This window comes from Podarcis vaucheri (assembly GCF_965113315.1).
Source record: "Podarcis vaucheri genome assembly, chromosome: 14".
Lineage (NCBI taxonomy): Eukaryota > Metazoa > Chordata > Lepidosauria > Squamata > Lacertidae > Podarcis > Podarcis vaucheri.
Window position 1 is genome coordinate 6,687,720 of NC_138752.1, and position 19,710 is coordinate 6,707,429.

The 19,710-nt window shown below is 45.4% G+C and overlaps 1 protein-coding gene across 2 annotated transcripts in view; it reads right to left on the minus strand.

The window, feature by feature from the left end:
* CGNL1 (cingulin like 1) overlaps positions 1 to 19,710 on the minus strand; it is an 80,728-nt gene that overhangs the window by 15,702 nt on the left and 45,316 nt on the right. For both annotated transcript variants that reach the window (XM_082198310.1, XM_082198311.1), the window contains 5 exons: positions 8,440 to 8,646; positions 6,156 to 6,260; positions 4,314 to 4,466; positions 2,598 to 2,768; positions 659 to 820 (listed from right to left, as the gene is read on the minus strand). In XM_082198310.1, the coding sequence (XP_082054436.1) occupies positions 659 to 820; positions 2,598 to 2,768; positions 4,314 to 4,466; positions 6,156 to 6,260; positions 8,440 to 8,646 (798 nt within the window). The remainder of the gene's footprint in view (positions 1 to 658; positions 821 to 2,597; positions 2,769 to 4,313; positions 4,467 to 6,155; positions 6,261 to 8,439; positions 8,647 to 19,710) is intronic.

Below are 19,710 nucleotides of genomic sequence, written 5' to 3' on the forward strand. Positions count from 1 at the left end.
CTGGAAAAGGGGTCGGTGATGCCTTGAGGGGCTTCTAAATACTCCAGCAGAGCCGTGAGTGCCAAAACATAGCTTAGCTGCTGTTTTATGATTCTACTACCATTTTACAATTCCTTTTTGTTTTATATTGTCATCTTTTTGTAATACTGCCTTGGAAACAGTCTTTGAAAGGAGGTGTGGGAATGTGGCAGATGGTGGGCTGGACTGAATGTACCAGCAACCTCAACGGGCACTTAGAGGGGCAACATTTGATGGAGTGTGAATGGAGCAGGGTGAGATTTGAAACATGCGCTCCCAGAACCCTTGCAACTCTGTCTGTGTGTAGGGTATGTTTCTGTGGGTGCTCTGTCTCCCAGTGCCAGGGATGGCCTGCTCCAGTTCAAATAGCCAGCTGATCACATCTGGGCAACATGTCTTTCCCTCTCCAGAGAGAAGGGAGGAAGGAAACATGTAAGCAAAGGCCAGGCAGCTAAATAGTCTTGTGTGAGACAAGCGAGAGAGCCAATCAAACCAAACCTCACTGGCCTCTGGTGATGCTTATGGAAAGGAGCTGGAGCTGGAGCTGGAGTCAGTCCCCTTCCCCATGTTCATCATCCTGGTGGTGTCTGAAAAGGTGACTCAGCTCTCTCCCACCCTCCACCCCACTCATCTCATCTACCTCCATGATCTTGTCCTGTCTTGCTCTATCTTCTTTCAAGTGATTTTTGGCCTCCAGTTCATATTCCATGGCTTTCAAAGTCTGTTCCAGAAGCTGTGTTTTGGTAATAGCCTCATCTTGAGCTCTCTGGTGATCTCGTAATTCCTTTTCCATAAAATGCATCTGAAAGAAGAAGAAGAAATTGTGGGCTAAAGAGCCCCCTGGGTAGGAGGCAATCACTAGTCTGGTCTGTTGCAGACAGAGAAACTTATAGGGCAAAGTGAACCCACCTTGCATTTTCCAAGAACAGATTCATGGGCCCATCTGCTATTATAAGACTGACTTCCCTCCAAGCCTGATTCAAAGGTGAGAAGGGGCAGTGGATCCCCATAAGGCTAACTGCCCACCCCTTGAACAAACCACCTTGCCCTGTGCAGGAATCCTGGCCTAGTGTAGCAAGCAATCCCATTTGGGAGGTGTCTTGTGAAAATTCACCTGTCTAGCCAACACTGAAAGCAGCTTAACCATTTTGGGGTACCCACTCCAGTTTGAGAAGAAGAAAGTGGTTGTTGAAAAGAAAGGAACTGGTTACAGAAAGAAATACCAAATAAGGCAACTCTATTTTCTCAATATCAGGAATCTGTGGCCACATTTGTGTGGGCATTGCCCAGATCAGCAAGTAAAAAAACTGACCTCAGCCTCCTGGGACAACCTTCCCCAAACCGGTATCTACCAGATGTTCTTGACTACAACTCCCATCACCCTCATCCGGTACAGCTGTATGATGCTAGGACTGATGGGAGTTGTAGTCACAGAATCATAGAGTTGGAAGGGACACCTAGTCCAACCCCCTGCAATGCAGGAATCCCAACTAAAGCATCCATGGCAGATGGCCATCCAACTTAAAAACCTCCAACGCATCTCAAGGGGACTGGGTTGAGGAAGGTTGTCTAAAGGAAACAGGAACATGGAAGCAAGAGAGGCAAAGCAAATGAAGATCTAGCAGTTTATGCAAAGGAACAAGATATCTGGAAGTTGTGGCTCATTAGGCAAGCCAAAAGAGGAGCACAGCTTTGTACAAATTGCCTTTGGAGGTGTGTTCTGTGCTCGTGGACTTTCTTGGGTGACTTTGTGAGCACCTCATGTGGAAAAAGATGATTTTAGTACAATACCACTTCCAGATTCAGAATCTTAGATTTCTGTAAGATCCTGTTCACGGATACAGCTCTAGATATAGTGTGCAGATTAACAATCTCCATGTAATGTTTCCACGTGGAATCACTCACGCAGAGACTTTTTTAAAAGTCCAGGCTCTTTCATGAGCAAAGTCTGTTAAGTCAGAACTTGCACTTCTTAACTCTTTGTATTGGTGATCTTGCATGATTTTCTTCCAGCCACAAGATGGCAGCATGCCAATGGCTTTTTGGGGAGATAGGTGTGGGATGGGATAAAAAACATTCTAACGAAACCATCTCCTAGTTTAGCAAGCCTTAGATAATAACTCAGTAACCCTGGACAGCAAGCCAAACCCTCCCTTCTTCCTGGAGCTTGTTTACATGATCAGTGACCCTTTAAACTCATTATAGGATTTACAGTCAGTTACTGAATCATGCTGGAATACAGGTTTCTTGTTGGACCACTTTGCCCAGGGAGGTTCCTGTGTAAATCATAACATAGAAAATAGCCCCTTTTCAAAGATGAAGAGGCCATATTCTTTTATATCCTCCATTGATAAGTTCTCAAATTTTTGTAAAACACTGAAGCTTGCCCAATGTGTCTGTTCTTACCTCTCTCTTGACCATGGGAGACCAGAACAGGACACTTGCTGGCAAGGACTTGGATGGAGCTAACTCAGGTGAGATTGGGATTTCTCTTTCTCTCTCTCTGCCCCCCCCCCAAAGCAAAAGTCCACATTGTCCCAGAGAATCAGGATGATTTTTCCAGGCTGAGGAGCCATTACCTCCTCCTGCATCTTGAGGGACGCCAAGTGGGCCTTTTCCAGCTCCAGGTTTTTGTCTTTCAGCTGCCTGTGTGTCTCGGAAAGCTCCCGGCGATTCTTCTCCTTGTATTCATCAAGCTGGTTTTGGAGCTCCAGCGTCGATGTTCGTGAAACCTCAATGATTTCTGCCATCTAGCAAAAAAAGGAAAGGAAGCATTAGCAAGAAACAGGAAGCAATCAAAAGATACCCAAAGCAGGTTCCCATCATCCCTCCAACTACGAAATGGCATATCCAAAAGCTTTAGGCCACGGGTCAGCAAACTTACCATGCCTCGGTCTGGTGTCTCCAGTGACAATCACGCGGCAGTGGGCCGGAGGGCGGGGGAGCACGTGCCCATATGCGTGCGCACAAGCTATTTCTGGTGCACCTCCGGGTAGGAGGAGCACCGGAAATAGCTTGTGCGCATGTGCACGGGCCTCCTCCGACCCAGATGTGCAATGGAAATAACGTGCATGCGCACAATGCATGCGCATGAACACAAGCTATTTCCAGTGCTCCTCCGACCCAGAAGTGGGCAGCTGCGCTGGTAAGAGCAGGCAGCGGGGGTCACTGTGGGCCAGATAAACGAGTCCCTCGGGCTTTATCCGGCCCACAGGCCTTAGTTTGGGGACCCCTGCTTTAGGCTGAACACAGAAGGCCAAATTGCAAATCACAGACTGGTGGTTTCTCAGCTTGTGTTGCTCACAAATTACGATCTAAAGTGAAAGGTGGGTGGGGAACTTCTCTGGTTGTCCAGATGCTGCTGGAGCCCCAACATCCATCAGCCCCGGCAGCCAGCATGGCCAATGGTCAAGGATGATGGGAGCCGCAGTCCAAAAGCATCTTGGAGGGCACCAGGCTCCCCACCTCTGCTATAAGGTCTTTGGATAGTGTTTGTAGAGGCACGGTGGCTACTTAAACCGTGGGGACTTGGCCTGGCTCTCAGCACTGGTGGGTGAGCATGCTAGTGGCAGTTCCAGGAGTGCTGGTTGGCAATGAAGAGGGCGAGTGAGTGATCCAGGAGAAGGCCTGAGACAATGGTCTCGTCTGGCTTCATGAAATGGCTAATATAATAATAGTTCATTTTGCATTTTTAAAGATAACTCTTATGGTTACACTGAACACTACCTTCAGCATACAAGCAGAAAAGTGGTTCTAAACATTTAAAAAATGAACCCGTAAGTAATTATATCAAGGAAAGGAGCAGCAAAGAAGGGCTGTGGGTTGGAATGAAAAGCTGGGGCGAGGAGAGAGAAGGGGCAGTCATTCTGACTAATTCATGTTTAATCTATGCTGCCCTTTTAAGAGCTGGCATAGGCGTGTTTCTTTGGCTGTGCTTGCTGCAGCCAGCCCCGAGGCCACTGGGTTAAAAAAAAAAAAACCAGCAACAAATGTGTTGTTCTTAAGTTTTGCTGGAAATAAATCACCAGGTTTGCTGACATTTCAGGCCCCAGGTGAAGTGCTGTCCGTTTCCTGCAGTTTTGGGCTTGGGATAGATGTCTGTGCTCCTGCCCAGCTACAACTCCTGCTCTAAAAGCGCCTATTGATCTTCCCTGGGTCCCAAACATTAAGTGCAAAGTTCACATTTCACTTTCATTTGTACCTCTTTCTCTCTTTCTCTCCAACCCTTTTGTACAATTTGGTCTTTTATTTTCTCTCCCCCTGCCCTTGATATTTAATCTCCAGCCAGCTCGTACCTCCTTGTGTAACTTCTCAATAGTCTTGTCCAGTTGCCACCTCTCATTCTCTAATTCACTCTTCATCCTCTTTAACTGATCCTTCTGGTTAGCTTCATCTTTCAGCCGGTCAGTTAACTGTTGCAGCTCCTGGTTCAGCCGGCTGACGTCCTTCTGCAGCCATGAAAAAAAGCCACCGCGTGAGATGCTCTCTTGCAATTTTTTGGATCCCATGCACTTAACATTCTTCCAAGAAATGAGAACAAATGGGGGGGGGGAATCCCTGCTGTAACAAGAAACTTAAAAAATAAAATAAAATCAGAGAAGGGGTCCTCTGATTTAAGTTCCCTGGCACAGGGACCTGGGCTTTTAATGTTGCTCTGTGGGCACAATCAGTATTTTAAAGGTTAAATACAGAGGTTACATTGTAAGTAAAGTACCGCCAAGCACAAATCATGCCCAGAAGCACACCTAGCATTTGACTGTGCTGAGCACCAGGGAAGTGCAAATTCAGTGTACAAAACGGACAATGGTGGATCAAGGGCATTTATGTAAATGTGGGTTCATGTACTGCACACACCTGCACCTAAAAACCTCACCCTGCTCAATGTGTACAGTTCATATTCTGAATCTGATTGTTTAGGTTTCCCCCCACCCCAGTGTTCACACCAAGCATGGGGCAAATGAGACTCCTCAGCAGCACAAGTAAAGCTAGGAGGGGTCACTCTTATGTCTTTAAAGGTAAAGGGACCCCTGACCATTAGGTCCAATCGTGGATGACTCTGGGGTTGTGGCGCTCATCTCACTTTACTGGCAAAGGGAGCTGATGTTTGTCCGCAGACAGTTTTCCAGGTCATGTGGCCAGCATGACTAAGCTGCTTCTGGCAAACCAGAGCAGTGCACGGAAACGCCGTTTACCTTCCTGCTGGAGTGGTACCTATTTATCTACTTGCACTTTGATGTGCTTTCGAACTGCTAGGTTGGCAGGAGCAGGGACTGAGCAACAGGAGCTCACCCCGTCACGGGGATTCAAACCACCAACCTTCTGATCGGCAAGCCCAAGAGGCTCAGTGGTTTAGAACCCAGCGCCACCCGCGTCCTTTACCCTAGTATAAAAGGGAGTTCTTATAGCTGAAAAGTTTCACACCAGGATTTAAATAGGAGAACAGGGTGCAAAAAGTAGCATGATCTTTGAATCCTGAAGAAAAAGAGCCTAGCAGGCAATGTAGCACTTAACCAGAACACAAGATGATGTTAAAAGCTACCACTGTGTTTTTCTCTGTGTGTTTTTAAACTAAATCTGCCAACCCTGCTCCATTCCAAAACACTCCTGCAGCCCCATGAATCCATCTTTCACAGCTCATTTAACTTCACCATTTGTTTACAAATCCTTGAAAAACAACCAACACCAACTCAGATCTGACAGAGATGGAGGCTGCATGGCAAAAGCATTAAGTGCTGGAGAATAAAAAATGTGTGCTCTGCCTGTAGGTCAGACTACCAATGAGATGATGTTGGAGTAGTGGTGGCAACAGATCCAGCCCGTTTCAAAGTCCCCTGAACCAGCAGGTCTCGGCAGCAGTTCTGTTGATCTGCTGCTCACCGTTCCATGAGAAGCATGCCAGCTTCGTGGGAAGAAAATGACAGCTTAGAATGCTGCAAAGCAAGTCGAAGGGATACAAACTTAGAAAGCAAAATACGATGCTGATGTTCAACAACTGTGGCAGGAAAGCAATCTTGCTGGTGACACCACCAGGGACACCAGTAAAGGCCAGAGGACATGGAAGCCCAAAGACTCTGCCGGGAGGGCAAAAGGGGACAGAGCAGGCCTGATGCAAGCCTGAGGGTCGGGTTTTCCTTTACCTGTGCATCCTCCAGCTGGGCTTCCAAAGCGGTTTTGGTCAGTGCCAGTGCCTGCCTTTCCTCTGCCAGACGTGCCAGAGCCTCTTCCAAGTGCTGCTTCTCTTTCTGCCATAAAAGACAAGGTTATCTTTGAAAAAACTGAGGAAGCATTCTCCCCATGGTGTTTCTCCCAAAGATACAACATTTCAAACTTCTGCCCATTTTGGAACTCCAAAACTTCTGCTCCCGTACAATGAGTCTACATATTCACCTAGTTTGGCTCTCTTTCTTGTGGCACCAATTCTGCTCTTATATTTACCCAGCTCCTCAAACCAAGTGAAGGCAGCCCTGTTTAGGGAAGCTTTTAATGTCTGACACACTATTGTATTTTAATATTTTGTTAGAAGCTGCCCAGAGTGGCTGGGGAAACCCAGCCAGATGGGCGGGGTAAAAATAATAAATTATTATTATTATTATTATTATTATTATTATTATTATTATTAATAAGTGGGCTTAGGGCCTCACCACCCTCCCTGCATGCTCCACGAGGGCCAAGGGATTGCCCTCTGAACCCTGCTATTGCAGCTGTACGCGGAGCTGCCTGATGCCAAGTCATGCCATTGGTCCACCTAGCTTAGTACTGTTTACACGGGCCAGCAGAGGCTCTCCGGGGTCCCTGGCCCCACCTGGAGATGTCAGCAGAGATCGAGCTGAGGGTCATCTGCATACAGAGCTACAGCCCATCCCCATTTATCTTACTCACATCCTTTGAAACCCTCCCTTGACACCGCCTGCCCCAGCAGAAGTCAAGTGGGAGGGTGGGGGTTAAAGGCACCACATATTTGGAATTTTTCTATGAGAAGCTTTCCTGGAGTCAGTGGTGATGTCATCTGAGTTATTTGCCCAGGCAGCCCAACATGATGACTAGGTAGTTTTAGAGTTTTTATGCCCTTCCTTGGTTATGGTCCACTACTTTTGTTACTTTGCTTTCATTCTATTTATTTTTGTAGGCATTTTTATTCTGCCTAATCCATGGTGTCCTTTGGGCAGTTCACAATTTAAAAATCAAATGAATTTATTATTACGGTCACAAACCAATTCCGGCTCACTTACAATATCAGGAAAAACATAAAACACAACAGGAATACATTGAATTGCCATTGGGTATAACAGAGACAATTCAGATATAGTGGCAGTTAAAAATATATATATTAAATCTTGATCACTAAAATATAACCTAAAATTGTCATTTAAAACCTTAATCACTTTGGTAGTACAGCTTGTTCCCTAAGTTTTATGGCAGTCGCACAGAATTTGGTCCTCCTTAGCGTGATCTGTAGATCCTTGTCCTCTACCAGGAGTTTTAGACATTGAAGTTCGGACCCATTTGGAGATTTTTGTATAACAGGAGTGATAAATACTGAGCGTATATCCCCGTAGAAACAAAATCAAATAAATATACAATCCACAATACTTTAAAAAACCAGGGAGTGATATTCAACTAAGTTTTACTCAGGGCAGACCCACTGAAATTAATGGGCCTAACTTAATTATATTCAGTGGGTCTACACTGAGTAAAAGGTGAATTTCACCGTGTGTGTGTGTGTGTGTGTGTGAAGGCAATAGCAGCACGAAGTTAATTTTAAAGTGTGTATCTTCAAGGGTGATTTTAGTTATTATGATTGTGTTGGCATGACACTCTTATGCAGAAGGGTGTTCAACCTGACACTCTTATGCAGAAGGGTGACTTCTGTACAGTATTTACAAAATAAAGCAAATAAAGAAGAAACCATCTTGTTCAGACTTCACCTTCCTTACTCTGCCCAGCCCCTTGTTACTGGCTGGGGCTGATGGGAGTTGTAGTTTGAAACATCTAGAGGCTCCAGACCGGCAAAGGTCACCCTAAACCCTTCCACTTGTGCCTTTGCTACAGCTGAACATTCAAAGCCACAGGATTATTTTGGCTTCTAAACATGTTGGCTGTGACTAAGCAGTGGATTAGTGTATTTGGATGATGGGCAGATTTTTTCATTTGCCCAAGCAGCCCAACATGATGACTAGGTAGTTTTAGTGTTTTTAGTGGGGTTTAGATAATAAAAAAATATATCTGTTATAAAACAACGAATAAAAAGGAATTAAAAAAAACAAGCATCAGGTAATGAGGGATGGGAAGTCCAGAAGAAACTTTAGATGTTAAAAAAAAATTGTATATGATGACAAATGCTTTGAAACATTTTTGGAGACTTAATAAATAGGATATAAAAAAACCACACATGCTGGCTGTGGGTTATGCATCAATGCTCACCTCATAGCTCTTTATTACTTCCTCCCTTTTCCCTCCTTCTCCTCTCATCCTCTCCAGCTCCTGCTGGAGTTCTTTGCTTTGCTTCTCCAGCTCTGCAATGGCTCCTTCCAACTCCTGGCTCTGCTCCACCATCTTGGCCACTTGAACTTCTGCTGTCCTCTGCATATTTTCGGCCGCAGCCTTGGCACTGGACAGGGAGCCCATTTTCTAGGAACACAACACATGACATGGGTCAGAAGACGGCAGCTCTGAGAAGACTCACCACATACACACACACACACACACACACACACACACACACACAGTGTATAGAATGTGCCTCCATTGGAAAGTCACACTGGCCTGTATCTGAAGAGATGGTCAACATTGGCATCTTGAACCTCAAAGTATGTGGCTTCATGTCCAGCTACCGTTACTTCATAGGGTTGTAAATGGAGACTGGAGGGGGGAGAATTGCTCTGGATTTAAAGTGGCAGAAGCCAAAGTCCTGTTTGCTGGTGAATTTAGATGGTCTGACCAATTTGCTCAAAAAAGAGGCAACTTAAGCATTTGCGAGTGGGGAGGAGAGGATATGCTGGGTCATTACAAAGTAGAAATCAGGAAGCTGTTGAACCATCTCAGCAGGTTGCTGGCAGAGGCTCCATCTGTTGCCTGATGGACTTTGTTGATGTATTTGCTTAACACACGGGCTTGGAGTTAGCAGATGGCCAAGGAGGGTGTCCTGAGCCTTTAAATGCAATTCCATCTTAACAAACACTTAAAAAAAGGAACAAATACTGTTATAGAAGATCCTCCACCAGCAGATTTGCATCAGCAGGAACTCAGACTAGGCAGATATGAACCAGGAGAGTCCATGCTTCCCACCTGGGATTCATCATTTGAACCATCTGCCATGGAGGAGAAGGAGACCATCGCATGATATCTTAGAGAACCAACATCAAAGCAGGAATGCCGTGAACAGGGAGAGGCAGTGAAGGAAGTGGCTTTGGGGCTCACACAGTCTGTCTTCTAAATACAGTGGTACTTCGGGTTAAGTGCTTAATTCATTCCGGAGGTCCGTTCTTAACATGAAACTGTTCTTAACCTGAAGCACCACTTTAGCTAATGGGGCCTCCTGCTGCTACCACCCCGCCGGAGCACGATTTCTGTTCTCATCCTGAAACAAAGTTCTTAACCTGAAGCACTATTTCTGGGTTAGCGGAGTGTGTAACCTGAAGCATATGTAACCCGAGGTGCCACTGTATATGGTTTCTCTTTTCAACTCTGGTTTGCTGCAAGTCTACTAGGAAGAATATACCAGAGGGCAACAGCTTTGGACATCACTGGATCCCACAGTGTGGAAAGGCAGAATTTAACAGGAATGGTTCAATGGACAGCACTAAAACAGCTTCCCTGGCCATTCTCTCTAACCAAAAACGCACAATGGACACTGGGAATGGAGCTGGGGTTGAAGAACTGGGATTAATTGACAGGTATGATGGCTCTCCTTCCTTGGTTTTTTAGCAGAGGCTGGATGGCCACCTGTCATGGATGCTTTAGCTGAGATTCCAGCATTGCAGGGGGTTGGACTAGATGACTCTTGGTCCCTTCCAACTCTATGATTCTCTCTTATGATTCTCTTAGGTTAGAATAGACTCTGGATTCTTGCCAGCCTCTGATGCAAGGGCCTGTTCCACTGGCTTGGCTAGCACCACTGGCCATTTGACTCCTCCCTTCCCAGAACTGTTCCCATTGGCAGCCTGCCACTCCATCATCTAATACTTTCTAAGAGTTGCTACACAGATTTGCCTATTTTGCTTTTCTACTCCTCCTTCCTTTTCCCCACTGTAACGTGCCTATCAGATTGAATGTCATTTTTTTAAATTGCATGATTTGTTAGAAAGGCTTTAGCTAGCAGATAGCTAGCAAGATAGACAGATCAGGTGGGTCTGCCTCTGCTATGGCTGCGCAGGTTTGTTCCAAGTTCTCACAAAGGAGAGCCGAGAGTTTTCTGCTCATTAGCAAACACTCCAGAGAGGGGCCTGCCTTTCCTTTGGCCTCACACTGAAAGGACCTGCTGAGCCACAGAACTCAGTGAATGCAAGGCTGAGGTCTCCCATAACCCTCCAAGGGCTGGTCACACCCACCTTTAGGGACAACTCAAGTGCAACTTCCAGCGCCATCAACCTGGCACACAGGCTCTTGTCATGCGGGCAGCATGGCTTTGCAACTCCCATGTGGTAGTGGGAGAGAGAGAAACGGGGGAAAGAAGTAACTCTCAGAGGGGCTTTCACAAGGTTCTTTGGACGTGCATTCTGCCATGTGGCTCCATACAAAGATGCCGGTGGCAGTTTTCTAGCCAGAGAAGGCAAGGGCCATTGGGAGAAGTTGGCACAGAGATGGTATTGGAAGCACCAGTCTTTCCAAACTCTGTCTTACTTTCTATTGAGCATTTTAAATTGGATTAATTGAAACAGAGCAGAGAAGGGAGGTGTGTGTGTGTGTGTGTGTGTGTGTGTGTGTGAGAGAGAGAGAGAGAGAGAGAGAGAGAGAGAGAGAGAGAGAGAGAGAGCTCTCCATCCCCAACGTCCTTTGTACAAAACTGAACCCTTTTGGATGGGGAATGACTTTGGGCTGCTGCCTGCTCTCCCTAATGTTTATCAGCTCCTCGATGCCAATTCATCTGCCCCTTTCGGCTCCCCAGAGCTCACCAGTAAAGAGCCATGCTATGAGAACCTATTCCAAGGATTTATGCCCCCCCCATGTTATTTAGAATCACGAGGCTGGAAGGAAGGGGGGAAGGGGGTGTACGAGTAAAAGCTGTTGAAGGCTACCCAAAGCTGTGTGACCGGCACTTAGTCACCAACCGCCACAGGTCTCCGACGACCTTGGCAGCTATGCAAAGGTTACACTTTCGCTCAAATGAGCTGCCCTTTAACCAGTTCTCCCATGCATTGCAGTACAAAATGTTTTTAAGAGGGATTTGTCCCACTGCCACCATCCTGTCACCCTCAGACCAAACTTTTCTAAAGGAATCCCATTATGCACATGAAAGTGAAAGCTGAGGGAGATTATGTTGTTCATAGCTCAAGACTGAATGGCGGGGATGTGGGGATGTAATATTTCAAATTAATACTTTGCAACTGTGCATTAACCAACTCCTCACTGATCACTCTCAATATCTGCTGATTATTATAGGGTTTAAAACAAGAAATAGTTTCTAGCCCAATGGTTGCCATTAATTTGATTGGAATTAATTTTAGAATGAAATGATTTTAGAATGTTTTATCATTTTACTGTTGTTAGCCGCTCTGAGCCCGGCTTCGGCTGGGGAGGGCGGGATATAAATAAAATTTATTATTATTTATTATATTGTTAAATCCATAGAGATGATCTAGTCTTCAACCAATATCTCTACCCAAGCTTTCCATTTAAAAAAGAAGCTAACTGTACAAACAAAAAAAGAATATGAGGGAAATATGGGACAAGGAGGAAAATGCAGCACAGCCGAGTCCTGAATACAGTAATAGCTGAATACAGAATCCTTGTTAACAGGGCACCTCCCTCAAACAGTCTTCCTTGCAGTAGCCTCAATGGAGCAGGATAGGCCTCATTCCGAAGACGTCCCACAGTTCTGGCACAAAGACATGTCTCGTGTGCCCACCCACAGGACCTCAGGTGGTGGAAGAAAGAGAAGGAAGGACCTCTGGTGTCCATTGAAGAGTCCAGGTAGAAAATTTGTGGGTGGAGACAGTCCCAGGATTGGAACCAATAAAGATGTTACAGAACTGGAGGATTATCTTGCTGCAGCTAATACTCTGGCAGCTGCCATTTCAGTCTTACGTTTCACATTAGACAGAGAAGACACCTCCTGCTCTATATATCAAAGGACTGCAGGATTTTATAATGCTCTCTTTTTCCAAATGTACCACCTATTTCAATACATGGACTCTACTTGAAAGATCTGGTCAGTGTATATGGAAACCGCCTCCTAAGGATCCCAACAGCCTCAATCTGGTCTGTGCACCTGCCTCATCTCCCACAGCTGGAAGAAATGTGGGCTGAACGAGGTAACTGCTAGGTGGATTTGTAGTTGGTTGACTGAGTACTCATTGATGGTTCCTCATCATCCTGGGGGAAAAGTGATACAGGGTTCTGTCCTGGGCCCGTTGTAGTTCAATGTCTTTATAAAAATGGGCTAACATAAAGGAGTTCCTAAGAAGGATAGAGTTTGCAGCTGAAACTCTGTGTCAGTCAAAGACATAACTCGTGTACTCCTTGGATGCCCATTTTATAACGATCTTAGAAATAATTACATCCACCCATTGTTAAGATCGCAGAAGGGAGGTACGTCTCTTGCAAAGGCTTGATTTTTGTTGTCTGATGTAGAGAAGTATATATCCTTTAGAACAATTTTTTTGCCAAGGCTTTACAAATTTGTGTAATAAAACTTAAATGAGGAATAGGAAATCATTTATCCTATAAAGGTCGGGGAGTAGAAATGTAAGCCACTATAAGCAGCAGTATTCTTCTTCTTATTTTTATGTGTGCAATGTAAACACAATAAACTGAACTGAATGTCTTTATGACTTGGATGAAGGAATTGAGGGGATGCTCATCAAATCTGCAGATGACACCAAACTGGGAGGGTGCCCTGGGATGCGAGTGGAAGTCACATGCCAGCAGCACAACAGCGGGAGGCGCCATTAGCGAAAGTGCGCCTCATGTTACGAGCGGTTTCAGGTTGAGAACGGACCTCCAGAACAAATTAAGTTCGTAACCGGAGGTACCACTGTAGAAGTAACTCTATTAAATAACTTCCAGGACAACAATGCAAATGTACACAAGGAACTCATGAGCCACTTACTCTCAGCAGTTAGAAACATCATAAGTAGACCCTGGAAAGACCTATCAGGAACAAACATAGACCACTGGAACCAAAATGTATGGGAAACTGCCCTACTGGAGAACTTAGCCAACATACTTAAACTAGCATGGGGACCAGCAAAGGAAGACGCCTTCATCCCAATGTGGTTCCTCTTCATCACATACACAGCACAACAAGACAACAACCTACCCCCCACAATAACATACAAACCAATATGGCTAACCTGACCAAACAACCACCCCCACATATAAAGAAGCCACACTGCAACCAACTGAATGCAACCAACCAAGCCCTAGGCCCTCCAACCCCTCGCAATGCCAATGAAGATAAATACATAAATATTGGGCCTACCCATCTCTTCCTCCAACCATAAGATGCCTATGACATTAGTGTCTCATACTGAACATTAACGAACCATGAAAAAGACTCTATGAATCAAAAATGGAGATGCTATATGTACTTTCCCTTGTGTATTTGTCAATTTTGTAAAACAAGAACATCTTCAATAAAAACTAATGGGGGAAAAAAAGAGATAGCACGATTTTTTGAAACAAAAGCAGATGACATTTTTAAAGAGATTTAATGGTTTATTTATTTATTTAATGGTCCTGAAAGCCTCAAAAGTGCTGCTAATAATCCCAAATCTAGGCTAAGAAAAGATTCAGCTGCTGGAGTGAAGCGGGGGGATTTGTGGTGTGGCCAGATCCTGGGGGTCTCACTTGACCGGTGTTCCGTACCTGAGAAACAGATAGCTTCTGGATCTGCCCAAAGGCACTGTTATTTCCTAACAACTTGGGTTACGTATAACAAGAATTGCACATGGGGGAAGCACTGTGTAAGGAACACCATATCCTCTCCCTACTCCCCCCTGCCCTACTCAAACACACAGAGATACACAGCCTTGGGATACAGAAGCAGCCAGGTTAAGCCAGGTTGACAACATCGATTTGTTCCAGATGCCCCCAAACCAACAGCAGAGTGTTTAAAGGCTACACAAAGTTTGGAGTTAGATGCCTGTGCTGGACTAACTTTGTTTTACTGTAACCCCACCCCACCACGCTCTGCCCTCCTTCATTTGTGATTCACAGCGGCTCTCCCAAGGGTTAAAACGTGATTACTTGATTTAACACAAAGCACAGAATACAAGCCACAGAACCGGCTGTGCAAGATTCCTGCAGGCAAAGGCCAAAATCACCTGCTCACTTATCCAGATAGGCTGAGAATATCTCAAGAACCTAGGTGGAAAAAACCCACTTAAAAAAGAGCCTTCAGTGGCCAGCCGGCCGGCCTGGCCTTGAACCTGAGCTCTTCACTTCTGAGACTAATTCCTTGCAACACTCAGTGTGTGCCAAGAAGGCATGGGAGGGGGGCACATGGCCTGGCTGGTTTGCCACAAAAAGAGCAACGCACTGCACTGGTTTGAAGGGTGGGTTTCTTTTAGCACAGCCAACGGCAAGTGGCAATTTTGTTAGGCTTGGTTGCATATAGCTAAATGCAGCAAGTATTTCTTAGGAAGGCACCTGGGACGACACAACCTCCCACCCCAGGAGCTGATGCCAATCTGTACAGAAGTCAGCCAGCAGTACACTGAGAAGGAGAAGATGGGGAGGTGGGAAACCCCCAGGCCAAATGCTGGCTCAGCCACAAACTTGTCAGGCTGCCTGTGGCAAATTGCTGCCCTTTCACCCCCAGTGTCATTGGTGCCACACTAGAGGGCAGAGGCTTTGGGCCCCACACGGCAGGAAGGCTCTGAGCACCGCAGGGCTGGCTTGCCACATTGAGACATCAGCCAAGCACAACACATTGTCCTCTAAAGACAGAAGCCCTAATAAGACCAGAGCCTTAAATTACTGCACTGCACCTCTGCTCAGCCCCCACCCACTCCATCTGCAAAAAGGAGATAAAAATGACCAAGTTGATGCGTCTGCCGAAGCTGGTGCCCTCCATATTTATTGGACTACAATTCCCATCATCCACAATCACTGGCTATGTTGGCTAGGGTCAATGGGAGTTGTAGTCCAACAACATCTGGAGGGTACCAGCTTGGCAGGTCAACTTCAAATTTTCTCCTACATGTGCTTCTACTTCAGTGACCTGGGAGTTAAGAAAGAGAAGAGCCTCCTTAGTGGTGGCCCCCCGTTAAACTCCCTTTTTACAAATGTATACCCAGCACTTTTGCTGGCCCTAGGGAAAGTACCTGGCCTATTCATCCTTTAATTACTCAATTCAGCTGTTATTTTTAAGTAACAATGTTGTCTTGCTTCCATTTTTATATTTTGCTACTGTTTCAATCTTTCTGCTAGAAATATTTTAACAAAATACATAAACATAAAATGTACACGAGAAGCACACAGGGCAGAACTAGGCATTTCTGGCCACCTGGGCCTATAGCCAAAGCCAGCTTCCCAGCATCTCCTCACACACACACACCCCATTCCAGGTCCACTACATAAAAGGTACCATGGATGGTGCAATTGCAGAAGGAGCCCACAAGACTCCCTAGTGGGGGGCAATATCTGCCGGGGCACCAGTTCTGCAGTGCAGCCTAAGAGGCACATGCTGCTCAATGGGCTAGCACAGCAACCAAGAAAGCTATCCACTTTGGTGACCAAAACAGATCCAAGTCTCTCCAATACAAATTCTTCCTCTCCTGCTTCCAAAATGCCGCTTTCCAATGTGTCAGAAGCACAACTCTAGCTGCTACTGCACCCTCCCCCTCAAGTGCACAAATCAATCTGGGCAGATCTGCAACATGGCTCAAAAATTGACTCCCTAGGGAGGTTGTGGACTCTCCTTCCTTGGAGGTTTTTAAGCAGAGGCTGGATGGCTATCTGTCATGGAAGTATAGCTGAGATTCCTGCATTGCAGGGGCTGAACTAGATGAACCTTGGGGTCCCAACTCTGTAATTCTAGGATTCTGTTGCTAAAGTACAGCTAAGTCCTTGCAGCTCAGGAGGCCCATTTAACTACACAGCTAAGTGTGACTCACAACATTCCCTTCATGTCAGAAGGAAGCCAAGTTCAAAGCAGATTTTCAGTTTCTGGCCATCTTGGATGGGCCCAGGAGTTGCCCTGCAATCCTGCTGATGAATTTACAGAAAAGACTTAGTGCTGAATGTGGAATAAGCTGGTTATCTTAACTGGATATAAGAATATCACCGTCTGGACAGTTTAAAAAACAAGCATATTGTGGGTTGGGAAAACAACCCCTGCCCCACAGGTCAAGCCAGCAGTCTGGCCACACAACAGCAGTTTAGAGAGTTTGCTTAGCTTAAAGACAGTGGGGCGAAAAACTGCATCAACAAATGAAGGTGGAAAATAAGGCTGGATTTTGTTTGTTTTGCTTTAACTCTCAAAGCAGTTCTTATAGTAAATAACCTTTCCTCCTTTGGGTCAAAGGATAACTGGACACAATGCTGAAGGAGACCCAGTGACTTATCTTCCAACACCTCAGTTGTGACCCACCTAAGTTATAGGTCAACTCCCTTCCAGGGATACAGTGATGTAGCAGCCCCAAGATAATGGATCTGAATTCTGACTCTCAATGCTAAAATCCTAGAAGGAATTGGGTGCGTACATCGCCTGAGAGATTATTGTATACTTAGCCTAATTATCAAAAGACATGCTAATAACAGACAGTGGGGGCTGGATTAACCCATTTTACCTTGGTAGTTTATCACTCAGAATTAGGGTTTAGTTGAAAGGAAGATCACTGGACTTCCTTCTGAAGGCTTCTAATCTAACATCTAAACTTAAATTTGAACTCTAAATTGAAGGCTTCTCCATTTGGGATGCCATTAAAAGCTGAAAACTAGGAGACAGGCAAGTCTGACTCATTAGACATTTCCACCAATGGCAGGAGGCTTCTGTAGCACAGAATCACTTTAGGGAGACTTCAACAGGTAAAATATCCAAGTAATCATGATCTGTGTTAATTCCAAAAGAGGCAACATGGGCATAAAAATACCTTGGGTTAGCTCAGTTCCTGTCACTCATTTCAAAGTCCCCACCCCCAACCCATTTTCTGACTTGGCAACAAAACCTGGCCTGACACAAAACTTTTGGAGATAACACGTGTGCTGGAATAACAGCTTTTCTGGATTTCAGAAATTTCCCCACCCAAGTGGGGGGAATGTGTGCAACGTCAAACACTACTTTCGCCTCAACTCCATGCCACCATCTTCACGCTTTGCCTACAAATATGAAAAAAATGAATACCTCTAGCGTGGGCTTGCTGTGGGAACAAACCTGCCCATCACTTGAGGGGCTACAACATCATGTGATGGTTTGTCTGTGTTATGGACCATCACCACAGACCAAGTGTCACAGGCAGACTGTTCACATCACTTGGCATTGGACATTGAGCCTTTGGTGCAATCCGTTCACATCTTGGCTGTAAGACCTGCTCCCTGCCTTGCAGGCCTTTTCCACCTGCCATGGGAGGCTGACGCCCTGACTGACTCCAGCTACCAAAGCTGAGGTGGCTGAACAGACTCTTGGGTTGGGGAATTGTTTGAGGGGGGGCGTTGTCACTGTTAGGAGGGATTATGTTGCTGTTATTAGTGCCCTAATTGTTTAAAATGTTTTAATTGTTTCTAACTGCTTTTTAACTTGTGTGTTTTTTAATTTGGGGATGTTGTTGTTTTCAGTCAAGGGGCATAAGACGTCCCTGGGAAGAGAGGAGCTGGGGAGAGCAGGGGCGACTGGAAACTGGTATATTTAGCAGTACATCCAGCCTCTGGATATGGAGGGTCCAATGGAGCCACAACTAGCTTTCTCTTTGTCCATGAATTTGCCTAATCTCCTTTAGTCATTGCTAGATGCTGCAGCTATTGAGTGATGGCTTGCTCTGTGTGCAGTTTGAGTCAAAAGAGGATTCCAGAGCCTTGTTCCTGGGTTAATAACAGAGTGTGTCACTCCTATCTTTGATTACCACGTACAGTTCACACTAAACAAGCCACTTCATTCACAGCATAAACACAGCCTAACGTGGCTACAAGCAGCCAGAGCAGGAAAAGGATTAACCTATCAACAAGTGGTTATTTCAGGGCTGTGTTATCCTCTTAGCCGTACATTGCTTCTGCCACACTCTGTTTGCTTGGCTCTCCAGCACAGCCAAGGTCATACCAATCGAGTAGAAGATTAACTCACGTTCCCAGCAATGGCCTGGGTCTCGCTAGAGGGGTGGATTGTTTTCCCTCAGGGCCTCAACCTGTGGACTTGTTAGGCTTTAAACAGGGAAACCCTGAAGCTCCCGCCATACCAATATAGGTTTCCCTGTTTCAGATGTGACACCATCAGACAGAAGTATTCTGCTTGCTTCTAGACAGCCTTAGGAAAAGAGCGAGACTAGACTGCAGCAGAACTGGGCCAAGCTTTGAGAACTAAGGCAGTGTGGCATGTATTACACCTGATACCAGGGGCAGCATGAAAACGTTTTGGTGCCCAAGACAGACCAACTCACTTCTTAAATCAATTACTGTACAACACAGAGCACTGGGAAATTCTCCTGCACAAGCCCCACTGGAATGAATATGCAAGAGTACAGCCAAGCTCTTTTTCCATCTCATGTTCACGTCAGTGGGGTTTGTGCTAGAGAACTTCCTCATGGGCCGGCCCAATCTCTCTCTGCACCCCTTCATAGCACCAAAAATTCAACAGCAGAGGGAAATCACATCACATGGCCTCTGGCCAGGAAGTGCCACATTGTGCTATGCACTGCTGCTTCATGGGGCCTTTATGGCTGTAATTAGTGCTGCAGCCAAGTAGATAAGAAAATGATTTTTAAAAACCCAAACACAGAAAGGCAAACAGACGATTCAGTTCAAATAAATGGAAATAACAGAACAGCAGAAGATTTTGACACCTCTGCCAAACAGTAAGCTGGTTATATAAAGTTCAGTTAGGCCAAAAGAATTAACATGGGAGGGTTTTAACAAAGTGGCTCAAATGAAACTTCCAGATATAAATAATGTCAGCTTGACAAACAATAAGAACCACATGATTACCCTTCCGTGCAGAATGTTAGGTTTTTTTAACCACATGGTGTGTGTTTTTTAACTGCTAATATTAACATATATTTGCCAGATCTCTCAGCCAATTACTGACAATCAAGCAGAACATCCCATTGGGATATGCAGTTATCTGTATTCAGGGGCTTCTCTGCAGCAGCAACTTGACTACAGAATTCCCTGCACTAGAGGTGTGATCAGCACTGATCAGGCCTTCAGGTACCAAGTTAAAATGTCCTCCTTCAAGCAGACTTGCTTTTGGTGGAACTGATCAGTCTCAGATCAGGTTTTGGAATCCAGGCAGATTATGCCTGCTGCTGTATTTTGTCTCATTATTTTAAACTGCTCTTTTACTCTTCTATTCATAATTTAAATGTTACTCATTTTGTAAAC